At 40.6% G+C, this 27,048-nt stretch overlaps 1 protein-coding gene across 1 annotated transcript in view; it reads left to right on the top strand.

Annotated features, from left to right (window-relative positions):
• Positions 1 to 27,048, top strand: part of LOC122802054 (neuronal acetylcholine receptor subunit alpha-9-like) — a 291,951-nt gene that overhangs the window by 250,868 nt on the left and 14,035 nt on the right. The window contains exon 4 of the mRNA XM_044071773.1: positions 5,582 to 6,114. Coding sequence (XP_043927708.1) covers positions 5,582 to 6,114 — 533 coding nt within the window. The remainder of the gene's footprint in view (positions 1 to 5,581; positions 6,115 to 27,048) is intronic.

Raw genomic sequence — 27,048 nt, 5'->3', positions numbered from 1 at the left:
GTTATAGGGGGGTGATAATATTTTTAAGTGCAGAAGTATTGTCCGGATTATAGAGGATTTTATAGGCCATAATCAGTTGGTTATACTGGATTAGGCTGGGTAGTTCAAGCCTCCCAAGCTGATTTAGATTGATGCAATGATGTGTCCTAAAAGGCAGCCCAGTGGCAAACCTGGCAATGTGGTTGTAGCAAATTGAGAGTCTGTTAAGGACAGTCTTGTTTAAATTCGAGAGTAGAGGGGAGGCATACAGAAGGGTTGAAAGAAGGTGAGAGCGAGCTATGGCAATTTTAGCTGGAGGGGTTAGAAAGGCTTTTATTCTGTAAAGTGACCCTAGTTTTTTATTGATGGTTTTGTAGGATGAATTTTAGATTATTGTCTGTGATGACACCTAATAGTTTTGTAGAGGGGTCAGGGGAGATTATTGTGCCATCATTTGAATTTATGGTAAAGGTGAAAGTGGTAGACCTACGTGTTGGTGAAAATAACAGCATTTTAGTTTTTTGGGGATTTAGGATCAGACGATGTTCAGAAAGCCAGTTTTCTATTGTATTAAAGGTGGTCTGGGTAGCTGACCATAACTCTACTGGATATGTCGCTGAACAAATCAGAGTAGAGTCATCAGCATATTGGATACAGGTGACTTTTGGGATGACAGTATAAAGGTCCTTAATGAAGATGGAGAACAGCAAGGGCCATAGTATAGAGCCTTGTGGTACTCCAAGGGTGTTAGGTAGAAGGTTAGAGAGTTTGTTCTGCCAGAGGACAGCCTGCTGTCGACCATTCAGGTAGGATTGAAACCATTGAAGGGCTCTAGTATCTAGACAGAATGTTTGCAGGGTGTGGATTAAAAGTTGGTGATCAACCATATCGAATGCCTTGGAAAGATCCAAGAAGAGGGCTGAGGATATATAATTATTGTTGTGATTATGGTTTATGGTGTTGGTAAAGGCTAGGAGGGCTGAAGTAGTGCTGTGATGAGGACAGAAGCCATGCTAAGTGTCTGCCATAAGGTGATTCTGGATTAGGTGGTGCATGAGTTGTCTACGAATACATTTTTCCACAATATTTGCAAGTGGAGAGAGTAAAGCTATTGGCCTATAATTGGAGAATTCAGTAGAGCTGCCTCCTTTGTGAAGTGGGATTACATAGGATATTTTCCAGATGGTGGGAATTTTAGCTTCTACTATGGTTCGATTGATTAGTATTGAGACAGGGTAAGCAATAGCATCAGCTGATTTTTGTAGGTACTCGGCAGGGAGTTGATCAGCAGAAAATGTAGTGGGTTTTAATTTTTTGATCAAGGTACGACTGGTTGGAAGCTGAATGCGAGTACGTTTCTAGGGTTGCTACTTTCAGGACCAGGGGAGCTAGGAGGTAGTTGGCTAGCTAGGGCTTGAATTGTCTCAGTAAAGAATCAGTTAAAACTGTCAATAGTAGCAGCAGGGATTGGGGGTAAAGTTTGTCCAGGATGTAGTAGATTATTTAAACCTGCCCAAAACTTCTGAGGGTTATTTTGATTTACTGTCTGTAAAGTACAGTAGTATTGTTTTAAAATTGACTTTTTGGTTTCGTTCCTGGATTGCCTGTATTTAATGTGATCTTGAGGGTCTTTAGAAGAATGCCATAATGCCCATGCTTTGTTTCTAAGGGTAATTTTGAGTTTAGACTCTTTAGAAAGCCATGGCACAGTTTTTGCCTTGGTTCTCTTTGAACGAACAGGTGCATGCAAATCAAGGATCTCAAGGAATTTGTTGTTAAAGTATGCTACTGCTTCCTCTAAGGGGAGGTGTTTTAGAAGAGACCAATTACATGAGTTTAGTTCTTGTTGGAATTTGACAGTGTCAAAGTTTTTATTGTTTCTCACCTTTCTGCGTAAGGGTTGTTGGGAATTAATGGTTTTGTGCTTAATTACATATGTGAGAAGGTGATTGCTTAGGCCATCAAGGAGGGTACCAGAGGTGTAATGTTGGGGGTGACTATTTATGAGTACCCAGTCAAGTATTCTTTCTTTTTGGTTGGGTTTACCTGCCCTGGTAGGGGTGGATATAATTTGTGTAAATGCATGCAGGTTAATATGGGTGGTTGGGGATTCTGAGGAACAGGTGCCCCAGTCTGTTAAAGTCTCTAAGTAGTAGGGTTTCTTGGGGGTAGTGACATGATAGCCAGTGCAGGATCTCTTCAAGTGTAGATATATTGTTACCTGGGGGAATGTACATACAGATGATATTAATGCATTTATTTTTATTATTTTATTGCAATTTGGTGGCAAGAATCTCTGAGTTATTAATCTGAGGTGGTTGTATTACATCTATGGTATTATTCAACTCAGATTTATAGAGTACAGCTACCCCATCCCCCTTCCTCGAAGCACAATCCAGCCTGTGTATGTTGTACCCAGGTGGTAACACTTCATTGTCTTTAGTGTTAGGTTTTAACCAGGTTTCAGATAAACAGAGAATCTCAGGGGAGTGGACATCCAGAAGTGCATGCAATTTATGTACCTTGTTATTAATGCTTCTAATATTGAGATGACAGGCTAGGAGAGAGTTAATTGGTCTATTAATTGTAGGTTTGTAGCTTAGATTGCAAGTAGAGGGGGTATGTGTATCTGAAGTGGGTGGGCCAGGGTTGGAGTGAATATCACCACCAAGTATTAGGTTGAGTCTATACTTGGTGATGAACTTCAGGAATTTGTTTATTAGTTTGTGGTAGTGTTTGGATCTGGAGTTAATGTGCCTGGGGTTGAGATGTTGATAGACTGAACAAGATGTTGGATAGGATCTGGTACTGTAAGTATGGTTGAAGGTGGAAGGATTTACAGCTGGGGTGATAGTATGGCCTTTTGGGACCTGAAATCCCATGAGAAACTGGTTTTCATACAAGGTAAGGAGGTATGGTGCGAACAAGAGGGGTAGTAAAGAGGAGTATATCATTATCTGTGATTCAGCTAGTGAGTTAGGGAACTGTTTTACAATACATTACATATGAGTAATTGTATATAAATATATATAAATATGTATGTTTACAATACATTACAATAGCATTACATATACAAATATGTATGTTTACAAAACATTACAATAGCATTAAATGATATTTAAGCTTGTCAGTAGTATCTGTATTTCATCTGTCATATCAATGGCATCATAAGAGCACAGTTAAATATGAAAAGACTTTATACTGATGGTGGATTTGAACCTAGAAGTATTATTGACTTTTATTACTATGAGTGCGACAAGTTTCCCAGAACACAAATCTTCATAAAAAGACTAGTCTATCATTAAGGGAGCCTAAGTTAAAAATGTAGCCTAACATTTAATTATTTAGTACTATTTAAATATTTTCATTTTGTATGTACTCTTATGGTTATTCTGTGTTTTAAGTTATAGGAGGGACAATCATAAAGATACATGTCGTGGTAACCTTTCATATATAGCAAAGGCCCTAACATGGTGCTGCATGTTACCCTAGCATGAAGGCATGCAGCACAGCATAGGGCTGGCTTCATGTTTGTGCTGAATGTTAATGAGGCAGTCTGTGGGAAAGGCATATGCTAAATAGCCATGTGTTCCATCGCTTTCTGTCTCTCTCTCTCTCTCTCCCACTTCCCAGAACTACCTCCAGGAAGCCATCTATATGCCAATAGATTCGAAAAATTGCTCAGCCATGTCAGTTAGCGTGGCTGGCAACACTACATCGCAACTGTATTACAGTGATCGGTGGGGGCACTTGAGACCAGGGATTACTCTACATTTAAGTGGCATAATTGTACTTACAGCAGCATGGAGAATGGGGTGAGGGGAGTATCAGACACCAGGCATTACTGTAAAGGTTAGTGCTATAATGGCACTGACAGCGGTACAGGGATCAGGAGGAGGAAACACTAAACACCAGGGATTACTTTACATTTAAGTGCTACAATGACACCACATTCATATGAGGCTCAAGTAATGAGGAAACACTATACACCAAGCATTACTCTACATTAAAATGTCATAACAGAACTTAGCAGTGCAGGGATTGGGGGCATACCTCCCAACCTCTTAGATCAAGAAATCTAGACAAAGCCATAAATAATGGGGGAACAAAGGCCCAAAAATAGGGACAATTTTTAAATATTACTCTTACAAATTTAGATAGTTGATAGAATAATGGGTTGTGCATTAACATGCATTTTCTGAAGGATGTGAAGTCTGAAACTCAAATGTCTGTCTTTATTTTCTGTCTCCAGTCATTAATAACTTGCCAGTAAGTTGCTAGAAAACCACAATTTCATGAAAAACGGACCAAAAATATGAAGCAAAAGTCTAGACATTCTGCAAAAATCTGTACACTTAAGAGGTATGACTGGGGGTTGGGGGAAACACTAGACAGTAGGAATTTGTCTATAACTTAGTGCTTTAATGGCAGCGACTTCTGTTATAGGATCAGTGGCCTGGGGGTAAAGACTAGATACCAAGGCAACTGCAGTTGTACCATAATGGCACCTAAACCTGGTGGGGGGAAACACAACACGTGCCATAATGGCATGTCAACTATTACAAGGAATGGGAAGGGGAGCCATCAGAAGGTAGGCTAATCAAGGACAGGTACAGACTGTGGGGTATGGTGTTTGAATATGTACTTGTGCATTTTGAAGAGAAACTAGGGGGGAATGGCAATGCTTACACAAGCAGAAGTTTGCTACTGTGACATGCGGATCAGCAGTGATCTGTACATCATGGTAGTAACTTAGATTCAGAGACATGCAAATTAGTCAATAATGGTTTTTTTTCCTCATCGCAGCTAACATGTCTCTGAATCATGACATAGAGAATTGTGCAAGCAGAGCCTTTTTAGCATGAGCTGTACAACTAGACCCTTTAATGAAGTTCCACAATGATCTCACATGAACACTGTGAATAGTGCGTATGATTTACTGTAACCTAAGTTCAAGCACTGTATTGTTTGTTGCCTGAATTTAAGACCATAGACAGAATTTTTTATATTTTAGTGCACAAGTCTCTCCTACTGGTAGGACAAGTTATGTTTATATCATCTGTGAAAATGAAGGATGTTTCGTCTTGTTTTGCTTTACTGTGATATTTGTTTATTTAGCTTGTGTAATTTAACTGATATGCCTGGATATCAGTGGAGTTCATGCTGCTCTTATCAGAGACCTGATCCATTACCATATCACAGCCCAGAAGCACTTGTCAAATGGATACATGTGTGCCATCAAATAATATTGAAAACAGACACAGTAGTAGTTAACTAGTATTATTAATTGTGACCTTAATACAAGAAGAATGAGATTGCCAGGTCAGTAAGATGCTTTGGGGTTAAATGCATCTACAATTACTCTGAGCCAAAGTTTTCTGTGTCTCAAACTTTCATTTTAGGAACAAATGAAAGTGAAATAAATTACATTTATAAATATATTACTAAGTAAGAACACCAGTTTTGTGTTTTCAGATAAATTATGTGCATATAGAACCTTTATTATATTCAGTACATTGAAAATGATTTGACTTATTTCCTCCCTTGTGACTGCTGTTACTTTAACCATGTTTTCTTTTTTATTTGCTGTTTTTCCTTTTAGGGCTGATGATGAGTTTACAGAACCTGTTAATACTAATGTCGTATTGCGCTATGATGGAAAAATTATCTGGGATGCACCAGCAATAACAAAGAGTTCATGTGTGGTTGATGTGTCCTACTTTCCTTTTGATAATCAGAGGTGCAATCTTACATTTGGTTCCTGGACTTACAATGGCAACCAGGTGGACATAGTCAATGCAATGGATAGTGGCGAACTGTCTGACTTTATTGAAAATGTGGAATGGGAAGTCCACGGAATGCCAGCTGTGAGGAACGTGGTTACATATGGCTGCTGTTCTGAACCATATCCAGACATTACATACACTCTAATTCTGAAAAGAAGGTCATCTTTCTACATCTTTAACCTGCTCATTCCTTGTGTATTGATCTGTTTTCTGGCGCCACTAGGATTCTATTTGCCTGCAGATTCAGGAGAAAAGGTATCGCTTGGAGTGACGATACTCCTTGCGTTAACTGTGTTCCAGCTGATGGTTGCAGAGAGCATGCCACCTTCTGAATGTGTACCTCTAATAGGTAATGAATTTACTGATCTTTTTATTCCAGAAGCAATTAATCTCATGGGGAGCTAAAAACTACATATTTTTCCAAATACGTATTAGGCTTACTTTTTGTATTACATGTCTGCGTAGTCAGCTGTGCAGTGTACAGGTATTGATGATGACTGTGCCCCAGATAACCCAGGTCTGAAGTCTAATTAATAATCTCGGCATTCTGATCTAGTCAGGGAGGGTGAGAGAGGACAGCTGACACCAGCTTGCCCTTCACAGGTGAAAATGCAAAAACTCCACCTGGGAAAAGTCCAATATTAAATGAAGTACAAAAGGCAAAAACAGCGTAAATAAACTAAAACAAAAACAAAAGCCGCTCAAAGATGTCCACTGTAAACCACAATTCATAGTAAAAACAATATTGTTTGAAAAGTCCAGTATTGCAGTTTTCACACTTGGGACATGGAGAGAATGATCCTGCTTGAATGCATGCAGTCTCACAGAGAGTACTGATTTGCACAAATACACACTCACAAATACCTAGTATCCATAGTCGGCTTTAGGCACCAGTGAACCCTGCGGTCACTGGGGGGCCCCCAACCACAGCATGTTATTTTAGCTTGATATTTTATACCATGTCTGTTGAACCAACAAAAGCTAGTACAACAATCTTGTATACTTAACAAAACAGCTGGGTAATAACTCTTACATCTCCTATAAAATTCAAATATATCTCTGGTTATATTAACAGTGTTTTATCAAGTAACAGGCTTCACAATTCCATGAAATACTTCACCAGTAACATAGTGTCCCTAGCTTAGTTAAACCCTACTGGTGGATGTTCTTTCCACTAAAATTAACAACATAGTCATCGCAATACCTGTGGCTGCAGGAGCCCCTTAATCATCCTTGGCTGTGGTAGGCCCACAAAAGCCTTTGCTGGTTGGGGAAAAATGAAGAGGAAAAAATGTATTAAATTTCCTTACTATGCTTTTTAACCTGAACAGGGCTGTGATACAACCATAATAGGATAAAGCTAATGATGAACATGACCAAGGTAAGCACTAGAGAAGAGATCAACAGCCCAGAGTGACTGATCTCAATGCAAACCTTGGATTTTAAGAAGAGCTGATGCTTCCAGTTTTCAGGGATGATTTTCTCTTTCTGGAAGTTTTATAAATACTGGCAGAACACCAGATACTATAATTCTCAACTTCTTTGCTGAATAATTCAGCCAGTGCCATAAACAATAGCAGAATAAAGGCTCAAAATCAGAAACATGTCTTAAATATTATTCTAATTCACTTAAAAAAGTTAACAGAGTAACACCTTTTGCATCAACATGCATTTTGTTGGACAATAAGAATTATAAAACTCTGACTGGATTTATTGACTGTATGTAATCCTGAATGATTTATCACCGGATCAAACTTTTTATGATGGACAGAGCAAAATTATGAGCAAAATGTGTGAAATCAGGGACAGCAACATGTATACATTACTCCTCAATGAGATAAATAAAAATGACTTAACCCTGCTTCTGTTTGGTAATGCTAAACAGCAGTCACTGATCTGGAGTGGCAGTACCAGTGTTGCACAATGTATTGCTATTGGTAAAATAGGTATGAAACTGGTGTTGTTATGGCTTGTGCGTGTCTAAAAATATCAATGGTTTTTCTCTGTACACACCAAATAATACCAGGACATATACATTATTCTATTGGGTATCAGTAAAAAATGCAGATAACAAGTAATTTTATTTATTTATTTGACATTTGTTAACTGGGAAAGCGACTGGGTCAAAAATCCATTTTCAGTGGAGGCCCAGGGAGAAAAGCTCCACAATGGCAAAACATCAAGAATACGCAGAGCTTTATATTTCATTTTCAAAGGTATGGCATAAAACATATCACAGAATATTTAGACACTTAGAGCTTCTGGAAGTTTGGTGGCCCCCACTCTCCAGACTGTATAAATAGATTCAAGGAGCTCCCTTAATCATCCTTGACGGTGTGGGGGCCCCACAAAAGCTGTTGTTGGTTGGAGAAAATGTATTAAATTTCCTGATTATACTCTTTAACCTGAACAGGGCTATGATATGATCCTGTTAAGATAAAGCTGATAATTACCTCTGCTCTCCTATTCTAAAACCAACCCTGCTGAGATGTGTGTGTTTACAGAAAGCTGCTGTAGGTTATATGGGGGGGGGGGGGTTGTGTGGTTATCGTTTGTTTAATTTTCATCACAGTCAAACTTTACAGGTGTGCACAGGAGGTCATTTTAGCTTGTTTTTGGATTGAAGACAGTATAGTCATTGTTTCTTTTACTTTTCTCGCAGACATCATAGGTGTACAAAGGTTATTATAGCTTGTGTAGGGCACTATACTGTGTAGGACTAACAAAGTTGAATACATTACTGTAATCATTATTTTTTACACTTTCCTCACAATTATCTTAATCATAATTTCTGTTCAAGCCATCATTGGTGAAAATATTGTGTAAAAATTTAAAAGAAACTTTAAATTGCATTTGAAAAGCTGAAGAGTAAAGCAAAATGTGAGAAAAGGAAGAAAAAAAGTAATGTGCATGGTGTGAGGACCCCAAGATGGCAGGAAACATAGGGGAGGACTAGAGGGTGTCTGTGTGAGGGGGTAAGGGGGCTGAAATGGTAGGCCTAGGGCTCCATTTCACCTAAGTCTAGACCTGTACATAGAATTGTTGTAATGTATCACTGTTGCAAGTAAATGCTAGCAACTGTAAATCTCCCTTTGTGAGATGAGCCAACATAGTGTGGTACACAGGCCTGTTGTAATGTAATAGTATTGTTGCTACAGGTCAGTCTCTGCATACTACACCTAAAAGTTTGCAGTATGAACTAAAAGGTTGCTTTGAAGGGGTGGCAGTGACAGGGTGATACTTGGACAGGAAGTGGCTAGGGGGCACCCAAATTAAGATTTGCTGGGGACCCCCAAAATGCTAACACCAGCCCTGCTAGTATCGCAGGCATTGCATAAGACCTTGTGGCCAACAGGGAGAGAGTTATGCACATTCAAAAAATTTGCTAACTCCCTTATAATGATGGCTGCAGTCCTCAGCTTTTGTCATCATCTTCCCATATCTTAAGGATGCTGAGGGTCGGGGGAAAGATTGGGCCAGTATAGGACAGGGTTATGGTGGTTACAGAGAGGGGAGGAGGCAACAAATGTAAAGCACCCATGTTTTCATTTGTATATTTTTATTCACTCTAGCATGCCTCTGCTCTGTATTGAAGTAAAGAATCCATAACTATTTTCCCTGTATATACTTCTGTGCTTTCTTATGCAGCAGTGGTGGTGCTGCGGTAGCGTTGTCGCCTCACAATAAGACGTTGCCCTGTTCAATTCTCAGCTAAAGCATCTTCTGTGTGGAAACATGCATGAATGGGCGTACCTTCATTGAAGGTTGTGCGTCAGAGCTGGCAACTCGTACATAAAAATCTACTGCCAATCATTAGCGGACCGGAGTTCCGCTGTGGCGACCCCTAACCGGGAAAAGCCGAAAGACACAACAACATACTTCTGTGCTTTCTTATCAACAGTATTCTGTTAAAAGCTGAATAGCTAGCATGTCTCTTAAGTCTGGTTCCGCAGCATTATTGTAGGGCAAAAGCCTGAATGTCAAAATCATAGGTTCATAGGAGGTTACTAGGCCATTGGCCCTGAGGACCTTATAAGCCTAGCCAAGAGTTTAGCCTATGTTTAGCCCATGTTTAAACAAGTCAGCACCCAAGGTCCTTGTCCAGCAGGGACACAGGTGGAATCCCAAGGGTGTATTTTCTGTTTCCCATCCAGTTATCCAGGTTGTGCTTAAAAAGGGATAATGAGGTACTCTGCTTGATGTGGAGAGGGAGTCTGTTACACAGATGGGGAAATCTCTGGGACACAAATCTGTCCCGCCAACAAGTCCTATTGATGTCACAGACCAGGTTGAGGTCGCGTGTGCAGGTTACTTGAGTGGAGCCTGACTTGCGGATATGCAGCAGTCCCATCAAGGTGGGGTCTGAGATTGCTTTCTATGCCAGACAGAGGTCACCTCTGAGGAGTCTTTATGAAACTGAGTAGAGGGACACGGCTTTTAGCCTATCTGTGTAGGGTAGATGTTTGAGGCCCTGGATTCTCCTGGTGAGGAACCTCTGTGGTCTCTTCAGCTGCTGCATGTGTTTTGCGAGGTACATGCCAAAGGGGGCATTGTACTCAATAATTGGCCTTATAAGGGAAGAATACAGGGATGTTATAATGTCCTTGTCCCTGGATGAGATACCCTTACTTATGTGGTGAGCCACATGGTGGTCAAATGTCAGGTTGCTATCAACCTGGTTGTCCAAATCCCTCACTACTGATTGTGTGCTTCGGACATTGTTATTAATGTGATAACATGTGAGGAGGCACTCTCCTAAAGGGGATAATGATGCATTTTTGGCATTCAAACTGAGGCCATGTTTCTGGCACCAGTCATTTGTTTGGGTGAGACCCTCTTGGATGATGTCCACATCACTTGGAGAATAGATGACCATGCCCAGCTTGCAGTCATCTGCAAACTTGGTCAGCCATAGCCCACTGGTTTTGGCCTGCACCTCAGAGAAATATATCCTGAATAACAGATGCTCCAAGACCGATCCCTGGGGTACGCAGCTTGTTGCTGTTCTACTGCTTGAGGTGGCTTTCCCTATTTTGATTAGGTGGGTTCTATCAGTGAGCCAGTTTGCTACCCATCTGGTAACATATGGATTGATGCCTAGTTAAGAGAGTTTATCTATTATGCCAGAGTGGGGAATAGTGTTGAAAGCTTTGGCCAGGTCAAGGTAGGCAGTGTGCACCTTCTTCCTCTCATCCTTTGCTTTGGTGACTGTCTCAAAGACGTCGACCAGATTTAACAGACATGACTTCCCCTTGACAAAGCCAAACTGTCTGCGGTCAAGTGTTTGGAGGTTGCCAATGTCCCTGTTAATGAGGTCCATGATAATCTGTTCCATGGCCTTGCAGATCAGGTTAGTTAGGCTGATGGGTCTATAATTTCTCGGGTCAGTGGATGTTCCACCTTTGTGCAAAGGGATGACAGTGGCTGTCCTCCACTCAGCTGAGACAAAGTCGGTACTCAGGTTTTGGTTGAATAGGGTGTCTAACGGTGCTGTGAGTTCATGCCTGAGTTCATGTGGGATGCAGCCTGAGATGTTATCGGGTCCCATGGAGGCTTTATTTTTTGCCTTTGAGGGACCAGTGATGACCTGTTCCCTAGAGATAAAGGGGGGGGCAGGTACTGGGGATGTCCTGATTTACTGATGGGGGACAGAGGGGTGAAGTTTTTGCTGAATCTGTCAGCCAGTAGGTTGGCTATATCTACACCATTTGTTTATGTGGTGTCCATGACCACTTCTGAACAGATCTGGGTGCTTCCTTTGAGATTGCGGACATATGTGAAGAAGGTCTTATGACTGTCTCTAGTAGATGTGGCCAATTTGGACTCGAAGTTGGCTTTAGAGGATTTCACTAGTGCTCTTATTTATGTGTTCATGCTAAGGAGAGATTAGTTCCAACTGGGGACCTGCTCCTTCTTGGCTCTGGACAGCAATTTATTCCTTTCGATATATAATTTATTTATTTCAGATGTCCACCAGACAGGTTTACTCCTCCTTGCGGAGGATGACTTTGTCCTGTCAGGTATTCCTTATTTCATGCATCTGTATAAATACTTGTATAGTACTTTGGTGTAGATTTGGACATTGGGTCCAGTTCCTACAGAGGGGGAGGGGAATGTGAAGCTGTTTATACCATCCCTCAGGAGGTTGTAATCAGCTTTGGAGAAGTTTTTTTGTTTGACCTTAACTGGGGGGGTCAGGGGAGATGGTGACTTCAAAAGTGACTGCTTTATGGTCAGATCTTACCAGGGAGGATGATACTGTAGGTGCTGCAGTGGTTACTCATATTAGTTAATACCAACTTCAAGATATCATCACCTCTTGTGGGGTATCGACTAGCTGTTCCAAGGCATTTGCACTGATAAAATTGAAGAATCTCTATGCATTTGTGTTCTGGCATGAGTAGTTTTTCCAGTCAATGGTTGGGTAGTTAAAGTCACCCAGGATCAGGGTAAAGGGTTGAATCTTGATGGATTCAAAGAGATCCAGATGCGTGGAGTGGGCATCTTGAGTCAAATTTAAGGGCCTGTAGCTAGATGTGATTTGAATACGGGTCTTGTCAACAGGTAACTGCACCTGGAGTGTCTCCTGTGTGCCATACTGTTTCACCAGCCTGCAGGTGTGTGTGTCTTTGATATATACTGAAACTCCACCTCCTTTGTCTTTGCTGTCCACAGTTTGGGGTCTGAATGTATGATACAATGAGTAACAAGGTAAGGCTGTGGTGCTCTCCACAGCTTTGAACCAGGTTTCTGTCACTGCACAAATGTCAGCATCTTCCAGGGTTAAGAATGCTTGCAATGAGTGCAGTTTCATGTTTAGACTCCTAGCGTTTAGCAGCATGACTTTTAATTTGCATTTTGTTGAAATTTTTATGTTGGTAGTATCGACCTCGTGTCTTTTCCTAAAAAAGGCACTATGGGGGCAGCAAGGGACTTTGCCAGAAGCCTTAAGCCCAAGTGAGACAGATGCAGGCCATCTCTAGCAAAGCATTGTGGTCTATCAATCATATCTTCCCAGGCTGTCAGGTACTGGATCCCTCTAGAATGACACCAGAAACTAAGCCAGTTGTTAAAGTCAATCAATTAACTTTGACTTTCTCCTTATCCAGCCTGGTGAGAGGTTGGAGGCTCCTATGACTAATATGTTGGGTTTATGGTTAGGCCTTAGTGGTTGCGAAACACAGGTGTGTGGACTAGGCATGGTCAGGGGCGGCCTGTGCTATTGGACTGCCGGACTGCAGCCCCCTCAACTTTAAAATAAAAAAGAAATGAATAGAAAAAAAATAATTAAAAAATTTGCGGACTTCGCGCATGCGCACTAGTCCGGACTGCTGCTGAGACAGTCTGGAGCATGCGCTGATGTCTCAGCAGCAGTCCTGACTGGGAAACATGGACAACAGAGCTCCCAGAAGTCTATGCAGTTTTAAACTGCATAGACTGTCCTGGGGAAACGCGTCAGGGTCGGACTGCAACATCGACAGTCAGGAATTTAGGATCTCGTGACGGGCAGGGTCTGGATTTGAGTTTGCTGCAGTCTCGTTGGGGGAAGATATCGCGACGGGCAGGGTGCGGTGGTGGTTTACTGTGGGTCTATGGATAGGATTTCACAGGTGTGTGTGTGTGTGTGTGTGTGTGTGTGTGTGTGTGTGTGTGTGTGAGAAAATGCCCCAGGTGCAATATACTGGTGGTTAGACTCATGGTGGTGTGGTAGGGAATACCTCAGGCTTGAACCCTGTACCTTGTATGCAGGTGTTAAAGACCTGAATTCCCTACCCACCACCATTTGTAAAAAAATTGCAGATTTTTGCCTCATATTTGATCTGATCTATTCCTCATAAAATCTGTGGTTTGTAAATATTGCAATGCTTGATATTTGATGGTGCAGTGGTAGTATTGTTACCTCACAGCTGCAGGTTCTTGCGTTTGATTCTTGGCTGGGGTGCCTTCTTTGTGGGGGGGTCTGTATCTTCTCCCTGTGTTTGTGTGGGTTTGCTTTTGTGTCCTCCCATGTTACAAAGACATGTCTGCATTATTTCTTCCTGGGCCTCTGCTGAAAATTGTTTTTTTGTTCCAAGTCGGACTGCCCTTATTAACTAATGTTAAATAAAATTGACAGGCATTTGAATTTCAGACTTCAGGTTTCTGAATGTTTACTTCCTTACATATTTGATGGTGCAGTGGCAGTATTGTTGCCTAACAGCTATAGGTTTTCTGGTTTGATTCTTGGCTGGGGTGCTTTCTGGTGGAGTCTGCATCTTATCCCTGTGTTTGTGTGGATTTGCTCTGGTGTCCTGCCATTTTACAAAGACATGCGTCTACAGTATTTCTCCTTGGGCCTCTGCTGAAAATTGTTTTTGTTCCGTCAGAAGTAAAATTGACAGGCATTTGAATTTCAGACTTCATATTCTTCAGGAAATGCATAGTAAAACAACTTTTTATTCTAGCAATAAATATATAGTAACACAACCTTTTATTATAGCAATTTTTTAAATTTATAAGATGACTATTTGAAATGTGTCCTTATTTTTGGGACTGTAATACCCTGTTATTGGCTTTGTCCAGGTTTTTTGTGCTAAGGTTCACAGCTATGGCAAGAACTGAATTCACTGAATATGTTTGAGGGCTGTATTCCCTCATTACTGGGTTTGTCCAGGTGTTTTGTGCTAAGAGGTTGACAGCTATGGTGAGAACTGAATTCATTAAATGATAGCCATTTAAGTTTCAGTCTTCCTCTCTTTCACAAAGCAGCCGATTTGAGTGGTATGTTGCTCTTGACTGTTTTGCACAGGGACCTTGGCAGTAAAATGTACGGTGGTAACACAGCATTTTTCTTTCACAAAGCAGGTGATTTGGCATAGTGGTATGTTGTTCTGACTCTTTTGCACAGGGACCTTGGCAGTAAAATGTATGGTGGTAACACAGCATTTTATTCTACCAGCTTTCCAAGATTATACAAGCAATGTTTAATGTGTCCCTGGTTTTTGCCCTTTTGACCCTCCCCAATAAATTTGGCTTTTTCCAGACTTCTTGTGCTGCGAAGTTGAGATGCAGCTGAGTATTGAGTAGATTTTACAAGGAGCTGAGAGCTGCAGGGGAAGAGAAGTTTAGTGCTGATTATGCTAGGTCAGCTCACATTGCTAATAGCACAACAGGTTGTGTACTTGCTTTTGATGCAGAAGGTTGTTGGTTCTACTCCCACATAAGGGGTGAATGCTGCCTTACTGAAAGTTAAGATACTAACTATGAGACTGTTATCAGTTTGCCATCCATTTCATATTGCAATATTACTAGCTTATTTTTAATGTAATTTAGGCAATTTATTCCTCAGGGGCTTAAGACACTTTATTTTTCGATGAAACCATGAAATATAAAGGTGATTGCTAGCAGCAACCTCTTCATTACAGATTTATTTAATGTGGAATTATTTAGATAACTTTTTTACTACTTCAGAGATTGTGCATATTTACTGATAATGGTGGACTGTAGAATTGTGCGTATTTATTTATAATAGTGGACTGTAGAAGTTTGAGTAGACTTTTATGATGGAAATGTTCTGAATTGGACAGTTTTGTTTCATTGTTTACTGGAAAAATGTTCAAAGCAATAGGAAGGTGTATCAAAGAGCACATGTATGTTTCATATGCAAGGGGCCTATGATTTGAAAACAGCCCAGAATTAATTTTTATCTGCCACGGGTAAAATGTATTTTTTTTTAATGTGGGTTTTAATGTTGTTTCAATGAATGTGAGTTTCAAGGGCAGAGAAGTTTTAATGCCAAGTTTGTTTAGCAGATGTCTTAGTGTTTGTGCTGTAAAATGCAAAATAAAACTTTCAAATGAAGTTCAAATCATCATAGAAGTAAATCAGTATGCACATTAGTGTTTATGGTAAATGGAGTGAAATAGCAAAGTAATGGATCACTGGAATGGCTGCAGGGGGAGGCTCCATGATTTTGTGAGGGGGAAGGGCGGCAAACATAGACAGCCCCAGCTGAACTATACCTCCCAACTGTCCAGATTTTCAAAGAATGAATAGATTTTTTGCTTCTTATTTTTGGTTTGTTCCTCATAAAATTTGTGGTTTTCTGCAATCATTTAGGAATTAAGTCACTAAATAATGACACACTAGTTTCAGACTTCATAACTTTCAGAAAACTGCATGCTAAAGTAAGACCTGTTCTATCAACGGTCCCAGTTTATACAAGAGCAATTTTTAGTACTGTTTATATGTTCCCCCAATATATTTGGCCTTGTCCAGATTTATTGCATTAACAGGTTGAGAGGTACATGCAAATAAATTGCTTTATAGAATTAGGCATAGCCAAACCTCTCAACTGTCCCTGATTTTGGCTCAAAATGTTGCTCTTCCCCTAATGATCCCTCTGCAGAATAGCAATTTTGGAAGAAAACATGGAGGGTTTATAATTAAGAAATAACTGTAATAATCAGATTACTTTTATTTCAGAAATGCATGTAGATTATTTTATTTTGTCAGCTGCTCAAGTTAGCAGTACTAATATTAAAGTGTCCCTTCTTTGACAGGTTCCCAGCTGTATTGTGTTGCTATTTTATATTTTTACATCACATTTTTGGTCCATTTTCATAAAATTGTGTTTTTGGCAAATTAGTGACAAATAATTAAAGACTGAAGTTAGAAAATAATGACAGACATTTGAGTTTCAGATTTCATACCATTCAGAAAATTCATTCTAATGCAAGACCTCTATTAGCTTTCTAAGTTTATAAGAGCAATATTTAAAAAAAATTGTCCTTATTTTTGGGCCTTTGTCCCATTTCTTTGTATGGCTTTGTCCAGATTTCTTGCTCTGAGGTTGAGAGGTATGGCAAATGTGTCAGGGCCATCACAAATCAGCCAAAGACATTTCAAACTGTGACATACTTGTTGCACCCCACTCCCCCATGTAGTGACTCTGGATGTGTCAAAGCAAGGCAAGGAGTAGTTATGCAGTGTAAATGTGCAGAGAATCCCACCCATCCAAGGTAGACACAAGTACTAGAGTGGCTTTTCATCTGTCCTTGATTTTTACAGAAAGGTCTGGTTTCTGTCATATTTTTTGTACTGTTGATTTATGCTTATTACTCAAAGTGCCTGTTGCTCTGTGTTTAAGTAGCAGTACTTTAATGACCATCAAGTAAGCTTGGCTGAGATTGCAAGTAAGCTTTAATAAGCATACTGTTAAAGAATTGCCAACATTGAAAGCCTTTCTGTTGCCATGTAGAGAATACTTAACTAGATAATGTATAAACCTTGGGTATTGAAATGCATATGCCAGTATTTGTAATAAAGGACATAATTACATTATTTTAAGAGTCTCATTACACTTGGAGACTTCCAGTCATCTCTGCAGGCTTTACCCATAAACCGAATGCCAATCGCGTGGTCCATAACCTGTACAGTAATCCTTTTAAGCAATGTATCTTGAGCTTATTTCTTGTTTGCTTTTCATTTTTTACTTTGATCATGTTTTCCCCATGAAACAAGTAGATGTCAGGCAGCAGGTCTTTTTTTGGATAAGGAACATTTTTACAAGTGGGAGCATCAGAGATTTCTACTTTCAGCATGTTACTTGTTACCTTAATAAAGCTGAATATAAATTATAATTAGAACTGCAGTGCAAGAAGTGGTTTGAGATGAGTGCTGCTTGTTTTTATTATACTTGATTTTGACTGGCATTCCATTAATGTATTTAAAAAAAGTAATTTATTTTTTCATGCCTCACAACCTTTTTTGTTTCCATCTAGATATTAAGCTGTCATGCAGCCAATGCATTGACATATTTTTATTCTTCTACACTTCATTTTGTCTTGATTGGACTCTCATAATGATGGTTTGGCACCCAGGGCAGTATATTTAGTTTTTGTGGTTTGCTACTACAGGTGTGTGTGTGGGTGTGGTAGGGAATACCTCAGGTTTGAACCCTGTACCTTGTATGCAGGTGTTAAAGACCTGAATTCCCTACCCACCACCATTTGTAAAAAAAAAAAAAAAAATGCAGATTTTTGCCTCATATTTGATCTAATCTGTTCCTCATAATATCTGTGGTTTGTAAATGCTGCAATGCTTGATATTTGATGGTGCAGTGGTAGCATTGTTGCCTCACAGCTGCAAGTTCTCAGGTTTGATTCTTGGCTGGGTTGCCTTCTTTGTGGGGTCTGTATCTTCTCCCTGTGTTTGTGTGGGTTTGCTTTTGTGTCCTCCCATGTTACAAAGACATGTCTGCATTATTTCTTCCTGGGCCTCTGCTGAAAATTTTTTTTTGTTCCAAGTCAGACTGTCCTGATTAGCAAATGTTAAATAAAATTGACAGGCATTTGAATTTCAGACTTCAGGTTTCTGAATGTTTAATTCCTTGCATATTTGATGGTGCAGTGGTAGTATTGTTGCCTCACAGCTATATGTTTTCTGGTTTGATTCTTGGCTGGGGTGCCTTCTGTGTAGAGTCTGCATCTCCTCCCTGTGTTTGTGTGGATTTGCTCTGGTGCCCTGTCATTTTACAAAGACTTGTCTGCAGTATTTCTCCCTGGGTCTTTGCTGAAAATTGTTTTTGTTCTGTCAGCAGTAAAATTGACAGGCATTTGAATTTCAGACTTCATGTTCTTCAGAAAATACATAGCAACACAACCGTAACACAACCTTTTATTCTAGCAATTTTCTAAGTTTATAAGATGAATATTTGAAATGTGTCCCTATTTTTGGGACTGTATTCCCCCATTATTGGCTTTGTCCAGGTTTTCTGTGTTAAGGTTGACAGCTATGGCAAGAACTGAATTCACTGAATATGTTTGAGGGCTGTATTCCCTCATTACTGGGTTTGTCCAGGTGTTTTGTACTAAGAGGTTGACAGCTATGGTGTGAACTGAATTCACTAAATGATAGCCATTTAAGTTTCAGTCTTCCTCTCTTTTACAAAACAGCTGATTTGGCGTAGTGGTATGTTGCTCTGACTGTTTTGCACAGGGAACTTGGCAGTAAAATGTATGGTGGTAACACAGCATTTTATTCTAGCAACTTTCCAAGATTATACAAGCAATGTTTAATGAGTCCCTGGTTTTGGGCTTTGACCCCAATACATTTTGGCTTTTTCCAGTTTTCTTGTGCTGTGAAATTGAGATGCAGTTGAGTATTAGGTTCATAGGTTCTTACTAGGCTATCTGCCATAGGGCATTTATAAGCCTAGCCAGAATGTGTTTGGCTTTCGCCACCCATTTTAAATTAATTTTGCTATGCCCTTTTTCGAGGTTAGTATACTGTGCCTCTGTCTAACAGTGACACAGAAGTGATACCCGGGTTAAACCTACAATCTCCCATCCACTCATCAAGATTCCTCTTGAAGAGAGTCAATGGGGGACTCTGCCTAACCTGGACTGGGATTTTATTCCAGAGTGAAGGGAGCCTCTGGGTTATGAATCTGTCCCTCCAGCATGTCCTGTTTATTTCAGTGCTGAGTTTCAAGTCTCTCGAGCGCGTAGCTCGATGGGATTTGGATTTTCTGAGGTGCAGCATGTCCATTAATTCAGGGTTGGACATGGCTTTATACGTCAGGCACAGATCGCCCCTGAACAGGCGGTATGCCACTGAGTAGAGCTGGAGTTTCTTTAACCGGGCAGAATATGGCATCTGTTTGAGCCCTTTGATCCTCTTGGTGAGGTACTTTTGGGGTCTTTCCAGTTGCTGCAGGTGTCTGGTAAGGTACATCCCAAAAGGGCATTGTACTCAATTATGGGCCTGATGAGGGATGAGTAAAGAGGCACGATGACCTCCCTGATCTAGATGTGAATCCCTTCATGATTAGGTGGGCTATATAAAATGTTTTTTAACCACTTTGGCCATGTGGTTGTCAAATGAGAGACTGCTATCAACTTGGGTCCCCAGGTCCCTAATTACTTCTTCTGTACTTAATGGATTACCACCTATGTGGTAATTTGTGGGCACTTTATTTTGCGAAGGGATGACTATACACTTTTGGCGTTGAGCTTGAGGCCATGGCTCTGGCACCAGTTGTCTGTTTCTATGAGGCCCTTTTGGAGGATGCTTGTGTCGGCTGGAGAGTCGATTATGGCGCCAGTTTGCAGTCATCTGCGAACTTGGTCAGCCACAGTCCTTCCGTGTTGGCCTGTACCTCCGAGAAATATATACCGAACAAGAGAGGTCCCAGGACTGAGCCTTGTGGGATGCCACTTGTAACTGGTTTGGAGTCTGACATGGCTCCAGCAATTCTAACCATGTGGGTTCTGTCCTTGAGCCAGTTTGCAACCCATCTAGTGACATAGGGGTTTATATTTAAGCTGGTGAGCTTATCTATAATGCCCGAGTGGGGTATTGTATCGAAGGCTTTTGCTTTGTCCAGGTAGGCTGTGTGGACCACCTTCCCCTCATCAATGGCCTTGGTGACTGTTTCAAAGAAATCAACCAGGTTTAAGAGGCAGGATCTGCCCTTAACAAAGCCGAACTGGGTAGGATCCAATGTCTGTAGGTCCCCAATATCTTTATTTATGAGGTCCATGATGATCCTTTCCATAGCTTTGCAGACCAAGCTAGTCAGACTTATGGGGAGATAGTTTCCAGGATCCGTTGAGGCACCACCTTTGTGGAGAGGGACCACTGTTGCTGTACGCCACTCTTTGGGTACATATCCTGTAGTAAGGCTGAGATTGAACAGTAGTTTTATGTTTGGGTTTAGCTCTTCTTGGAGTTCATGTAGGACGCAGCCAGGGACACCGTCTGGTCCCATTGATGCTGTGTTTTTTGCTTTGGAGAGGGCGGCTCTTACCTAAGCATCTGAGATGTCAGGGGGGCAGCACTCTGCTGGGATAGATATTTGCCCTTTTGGGGGGGAGGGGGGGAGTTTGTGCTGAACCTGTCAGCTAGAATGTTGGCAATGTCTGTGGGTTCGGTGTATTTTTTGTCATTTTGGACTAATTCTGAGCATATCTGGGAATTCCCACCCAGGTTCCTAACATAACTAAAGAAATCCTTGTGATTATCCTTAGTGTCCTGTGCAATTTTTCTCTCTAAGCTGGCCTTAGACGATTTTATGAGTGCCTATAGTTTTTGCTAATACTGATCAGAGATGCCTTCCCTTTTTGGGATTTTGCTGTATCATTTAGTAGCTTCCTCCTTCTATTGTATAGTTTGTTTATGGCTGGGGTCCACCAGATAGGACGTCTGCCTTTGGAGGATTGCGTCTTGGTTTTATTTGGGATTGCATGATCCATGCATTCCTGAAGGTGTTCATAGAATGCATTTATAAAGGATTCTGCAGTCTGGGCCGTATTTTCCACAGGCCCGGGGCTTTGAAGGATTCCACCTCGGTTTTGAGGAGTGGGAAGTTTGCTTTAGAGAAGTTTTTCACTGTGGTTTTCTGGGCAGGAGGTGGGGTCGGGATGTGAATATCCAGTGAGATTAGTTTATGGTCTGATCTTACCAGTGAGGGATACACTTCTGGTCTGGAGCATAGAGTCCCCATGTTGGTGATGATCAGGTCCAGTATGTTTTCCCCTCTTGTGGAAGTGGTAACAAGTTGTTCCATGGCATTTGAGTTTATAAATTCTAGGAACCTTTGGGCTAGGGTGTTGGAGCTAGAGTAATGCTCCCAGTCTATGTTTGGGTAGTTGAAGTCACCCAATATAATGGTGTTTGGAGAGACCTTCATATTTTCCAGTGTTCTCAGGAAGGCCGAGTGGGGTTCCTGGGTTTGGGAGGGTGGTCTGTAGCAGGCTATAAACTGGAAGGCAGTTTTACCCACTGTTAGTTGCACATGGATAGTCTCTAATGCTTCGTGCTTTGCCACCAACCTAGAGGTGTGGGTAGTTTTGACGAATATTGATACTCCCCCTCCTTTTGTGGTTTGGTCCAAGTTTTGGGGCCAAAAAGCATGGTATGAGGTATAACCTGGTAGTGCTGGGGTGCTCTCGGGAGCCGTGAACCAGGTTTCTGTTACTGCACAGATATCAATGTTCTCCATCCATTAGACTTCTGGCGTTGAGTAGCATTACTCTTAGTTTCTTATCCCTTGTGATACCTATGGAGGTGGGTTTGTCTTTTGAGCCTTGCCTAAAAAGGCACTATGGGGGTAGCAAGAGCCTTTGCCAATATCCGAAAGCCCAGGGGTGACAGGTGCAAGCCGTCCCTAGCGAAGCATCGTGGCTTGTCGAGCATGTCATCCCAGGCTGACAGGCATTGGATCCCCTTTGAATGACACCAATACTTAAGCCAATTGTTGAAATTGATCATCTTGTCTTCATATTGTGGCATCATTCTTGGTGAGGGTAAGATGCTACTCAATGTCAGGGTCATACCGGCCTGGGCTATATGCTCAGAGAGCTCCTCTATGTCTCTTTTCATGTAGTCCAGGGAGGTACGTCTCAGGTCATTCACACCAGCATGGACAATGACCGAGTCATATTTGTACTTGCCTTGGAGTGACCTGAGTGCTTGTGTTATGTGGCGGATCCTAGCACGACAGGTAGCTCACGGTGCCCTTCTGCTTATTCATCCTGGTGAGCGGGACGTCAGTGTGCCTGACGATAGAGTCACCTATTACAAGTGTATCAGGTGTGTTGTTTAGCCTTAAGGGCTGTGACTGTTCGGCACACTGGCTTTGTGAGCTATGTGTTGCACGTGTTTTGTTTTGGGGTAGTGGTTGCTTGGGTGTCTGCTTTGGAGGTCTCTGCTGCTTAGGCAGATTTTTATTTAGAGCTTCCGAGTATGTTTTTGTGTGTTTATGTGTTTGGTTTGCTGTCGTGGTAGGGTTATGTGAGACTGGAATTGTAGTGAGTGTGGTTTCCTTCTCCTCCTGACTGGTTACGCCAGTGCTGAGTTGAGAGAGCTTAGCCTCCAGTTTGGCTATATGGATGCATCTCTCACATGTGTTGGAATATGTTGGGAGGAGGAGGAGAGGGTTGTCTGTGTACATGAGGCAGTTGTAACATTGCCTCAAGATTCCCAGATTCACCAGCTGGACCGAAGAGGAGATTGACAACTGACCTTTGGACATGCTAGAATAGTATTGGGAATTCCTTTATAATTGAAAAAAAAAGGGCCAATGGGGAACAAGGTACTCAAGGGGAGTTTGTGAGGGTGTAGTGCTTTTAATTTTTTCGTGCTGACTTATATAATTGCTTTAGTGAGCAAGTGCCAGGTAACTTAAATGCAATGTGTTACAGGTAACTTAAATGCAAAAATGACAAACAGTAACTTTCTTTTAAGTGAAACAAGGAAATAAGTACAGTAAGCAATGCAGATATCACTAGGGATCCACAGAAGCGCTGAAAAGCCGCATTTTAGGTGGTATTAGCGTTTCAGGGAAATAACAAGCAAACAAGCATACAAACAAAGCTAGATTCAGCAGGCCTGGATCTAGTCTATGCTACAGCAAACAAGGTGTACCAATTTCACTAAGAAACAGTTGAAATATGCAGGCACTGTAAGCCTTTAACCAGAAATTCCCAGCTCAGAATGGCAGAGTCCAGCCTCTCCTCCCATAAGAGTGCAGACCACGAACCTTCTTAATGTAAAATAACTGGCCTGAAGCCCAAGTGCTTAAACCAGAACTAATGCACTTTTAGAATAATAGACACTGAGCCCTCAATCAGCAGTTCCCAACTTAGAAGGATGTAAGCTACCTGTCCTGCCACCACAGTGCAGGCCACAAACCTTCCTAATGTAAAACAACTGGTCTGAAGCCCAAGTGCTTAATCCAAAAGACTTATAATGATAGCTACACTTTAATCAAGTTGCTACCAAGCAGTAGTAAATACAATTGAATTCTTTAAAGAATGCCTGGATTAGTGCTCAAGTTATACAAACAAAGCTAGATTCAGCAGGCCTGGATCTAGTCTACGCTACAGCAAACAAGGTGTACCAATTTCAGTAAGAAGCAGTTCAAATATGCAGGCACTATAAGCCTTTAACCAGAAATTCCCAGCTCAGAAGAGCAGAGTCCAGCCTCTCCTCCCACAAGAGTGCAGACCACAAACCCTTTTAATGTAAAATAACTGGCTTGAAGCCCAAGTGCTTAAACCAGAATTAATACACTTTTAGAATAACAGACACTGAGCCCTCAATCAGCAGTTCCCAACTTAGAAGGATGTAAGCTACCTGTTCTGCCACTACAGTGCAGACCACAAACCTTCCTAATGTAAAACAACTGGTCTGAAGCCCAAGTGCTTAAACTAAAAGGCTTAGAATGAGTTACACCAAGCAGTAATAAATACAACTGAGTACTTTTAAGATGACGCAAAAGTAAAATAAGGTAGGAAGAAACACAAATGCAGTAAAAGCAGAAACATTTTTTTTTCAGAAAAGTAGCAAAAACAGTAGTAAAAACAATTCACATACAGTGCAAGCTGGCACACTTGAGTATGTAGCAATATTAGTCCACACAGTTTGAAAAAATGTAATTAAATTAAAAAGGACTAAAAGCAAGTGCAGAAAGGGTTTATTAGGTAGAATGCAGTAAAGAGATGGGACTGGGGGAGTGTCCTAGATCAAATCTACAGTGGGGCGAGCACTGCAAAAGCCACCAAATTTAAAACTACAACCAAGAACAGGGAGGGGGGAGACAGTTTCAATGAGTATTGAGTAGTAGATTTTACAAGGAGCTGAGAGATGCAGGGGAACAGAAGTTTAGTGTTGCTTAAGTGAAGTTGGTTTGCCTTGTTAATAGCACAACAGGTTGTGTACTTGCTTTTGATGCAGAAGGCTGTGGGTTCTACTCCCACAAGGGGTGGATGCTGCCGTACTGAGAATGTTCTCCTTGGTGAAGATACTACCTATGTGTCTGTTATCAGTTTGCCATCCATTTCCTCTTGCAATATTACTAGCTTATTTTTTTAATGTAATATAGGCAATTTATTCCTGAGGGGCAACAGACACTTTATTTTTCGTTGAAACCATGAAATATAAAGGTGTTTGCTAACCGCAACCTCTTCATTAGTTACAGATTTCTTTAATGTGGAATTATTTAGATGACTTTTACTTCTTCAGAGATTGTGCATATTTACTGATAATAGACTGTAGAATTGTGCATATTTACTAATAATGGTGGACTGTGGAAGTCTGAGTAGACTTTTATGATAAATGTTCTGAACTGGGCAGTTTTGCCATTATGGGTGCATGCGTTTTGTTTCATTGCTTACTGGAAAAATGTTCAAAACAAATGTAAAACGCCCTCTAACAACTGTACTGTATTGTACAAGGAATATAATTTAGTACAATGAGGAAGGTGCATGAAAGAGCGCATGTATGTTTCATATGCAAGGGGCCTATGATTTGAAAACAGCCCAAAATTAATCTTTATCTGCCACTGGCAAAATATATTTTCTTTGAATGTGGGTTTCAATGCTGTTTCAATGAATGTGAGTTTCAAGGGCAGAGAAGTTTTAATGCTAAGTTTTCATTGTGAGACTGCATTGCTTTGTTTAGTAGATGACTTCGTGTTTGTGCTGTAAAATACAAAATAAAACTTTCAAATGAAGTCCAACTCATCATAGAAGTAAAGCAGTATGCACATTAGTCTTTATGGTAAATGGAGTGAAATAGCCAAGTAATGGTTCATTGGAATGGCTGCAGAGGCTCCATTCAACCATGATTTTGTCAGGGGGGAAGGGCAGCAAACTCAGACAGGCCCAGCTGAACTATACCTCCCAACTGTCCAGATTTTCAAAGAATGAATAGATTTTTGCTTCTTATTTTTGGTTTGTTCTTCATAAAATTTGTAGTTTTCTGGCAAATCATTTAGGAATTAAGTCACTAAATAATGATACACTGAGTTTCAGACTTCATAACCTTCAGAAAAATGCATGCTAAAGTAAGAACTGTTATTCTATCAACTGTCTCAATTTAAACAAGAGCAATTTTTAGTACTGTTTATATGTTCCCCCAATATATATGGCCTTGTTCAGATTTACTGGATTAACAGGTTGAGAGGTAAATGCAAATAAATTGCTTTATAGAATTAGGCATAGCCAAACCTCTCAACTGTCCCCGATTTTGGCTCAAAATGTTGCTCTTCCCTCTAATAATCCCTCCGCAAAATAGCAATTTTGGAAGAAAACATGGAAGGTTTACAATTAAGAAATAACTGTAATAAAGTTATAGATTACTTGAAATGCGTGTAGATTATTTTATTTTTGTCTGCTGCTCAAGTTAGCAGTACTAATATTAAAGTGTCCCTTCTTTGACAGGTTCCCAGCTGTATTGTGTGGCTATTTTATATTTTTGCATCACATTTTTGGTCCATTTTTCATAAAACTGTGTTTTTTGGCAAATTTGTGACAAATCACTAAAGACCGAAGTTAGAAAATAATGACAGACATTTGAGTTTCAGATTTTATACCCTTCAGAAAATTCATACTAATGCAAGACCTATTCTATTATCTTTCTAAGTTTATTAGAGCAATATTTAAAAATTGTCCTTATTTTTGGGCCTTTGTCCCACTTCTGTGTATGGCTTTGTCCAGATTTCTTGCTCTGAGGTTGAGAGGTATGACAAATGTGTCAGGGCCATCACAGTCAGCCAGAGACATTTCAAATTGTGACATACTTGTTGCACCCCACTCCGCCAAATAGTGACTCTGGGTGTTTTCCAAGCAAGGCAAGGAGAAGTTATGCAGTGTAAATGTGCAGTGTGTCCCCCCATCCATGGTAGACACAAGTACTACAGTGGCTTTTCATCTGTCCTTGATTTTGCAGAACGGTCTGGTTTCTGTCATATTTTTGTACTGTTGATTTATGCTTATTACTCAGAAAGTGCCTGTTGCTCTGTGTTTAAGTAGCAATGCTTTAATGACGTTAAGGTAAGCTTGTCTGAGATCGTAAGATGCATGTAAGCTTTAATAAGCATACTGTTAAAGAATTGCCAACATTGAAAGCCTTTCTGTTGTTGCCATGCAGAGAATACTTGACTAGATTAAAGGACAGGATTCCATTATTTTAAAAAGCTCATTACACTTGTTGGAGACTTCCAGTAATCTCTACAGACTTTACCCGTAAACTAGACAGAATGCCAATCATGTGTGGTCCATAACCTGTACAGTAATCCTTTAGGCAATGTATCTTGAGCTTGTTTCTTGTTTGCTTTTCAGTTTTTACTTTGATCATATTTTCCCCATGAAACAAGTAGATAGTTGTCAGGCAGCAGATCTTTTTTGGATAAGAAACATTTTTACAAGTGGGAGCATCACAGAGATTTCTACTTTCAGCATGTTATTTGGTACTTTAATAAAGCTGAATATAAATTATAATTAGAACTGCAGTGCAA

The sequence above is a fragment of the Protopterus annectens genome, chromosome 5.part0, assembly GCF_019279795.1.
Source record: "Protopterus annectens isolate FY-2018-M chromosome 5.part0, PAN1.0, whole genome shotgun sequence".
Classification (NCBI taxonomy): domain Eukaryota; kingdom Metazoa; phylum Chordata; order Ceratodontiformes; family Protopteridae; genus Protopterus; species Protopterus annectens.
The sequence above is the reverse complement of the archived record's forward strand: the minus strand, read 5'-3'. Positions and strand labels throughout refer to the sequence as shown.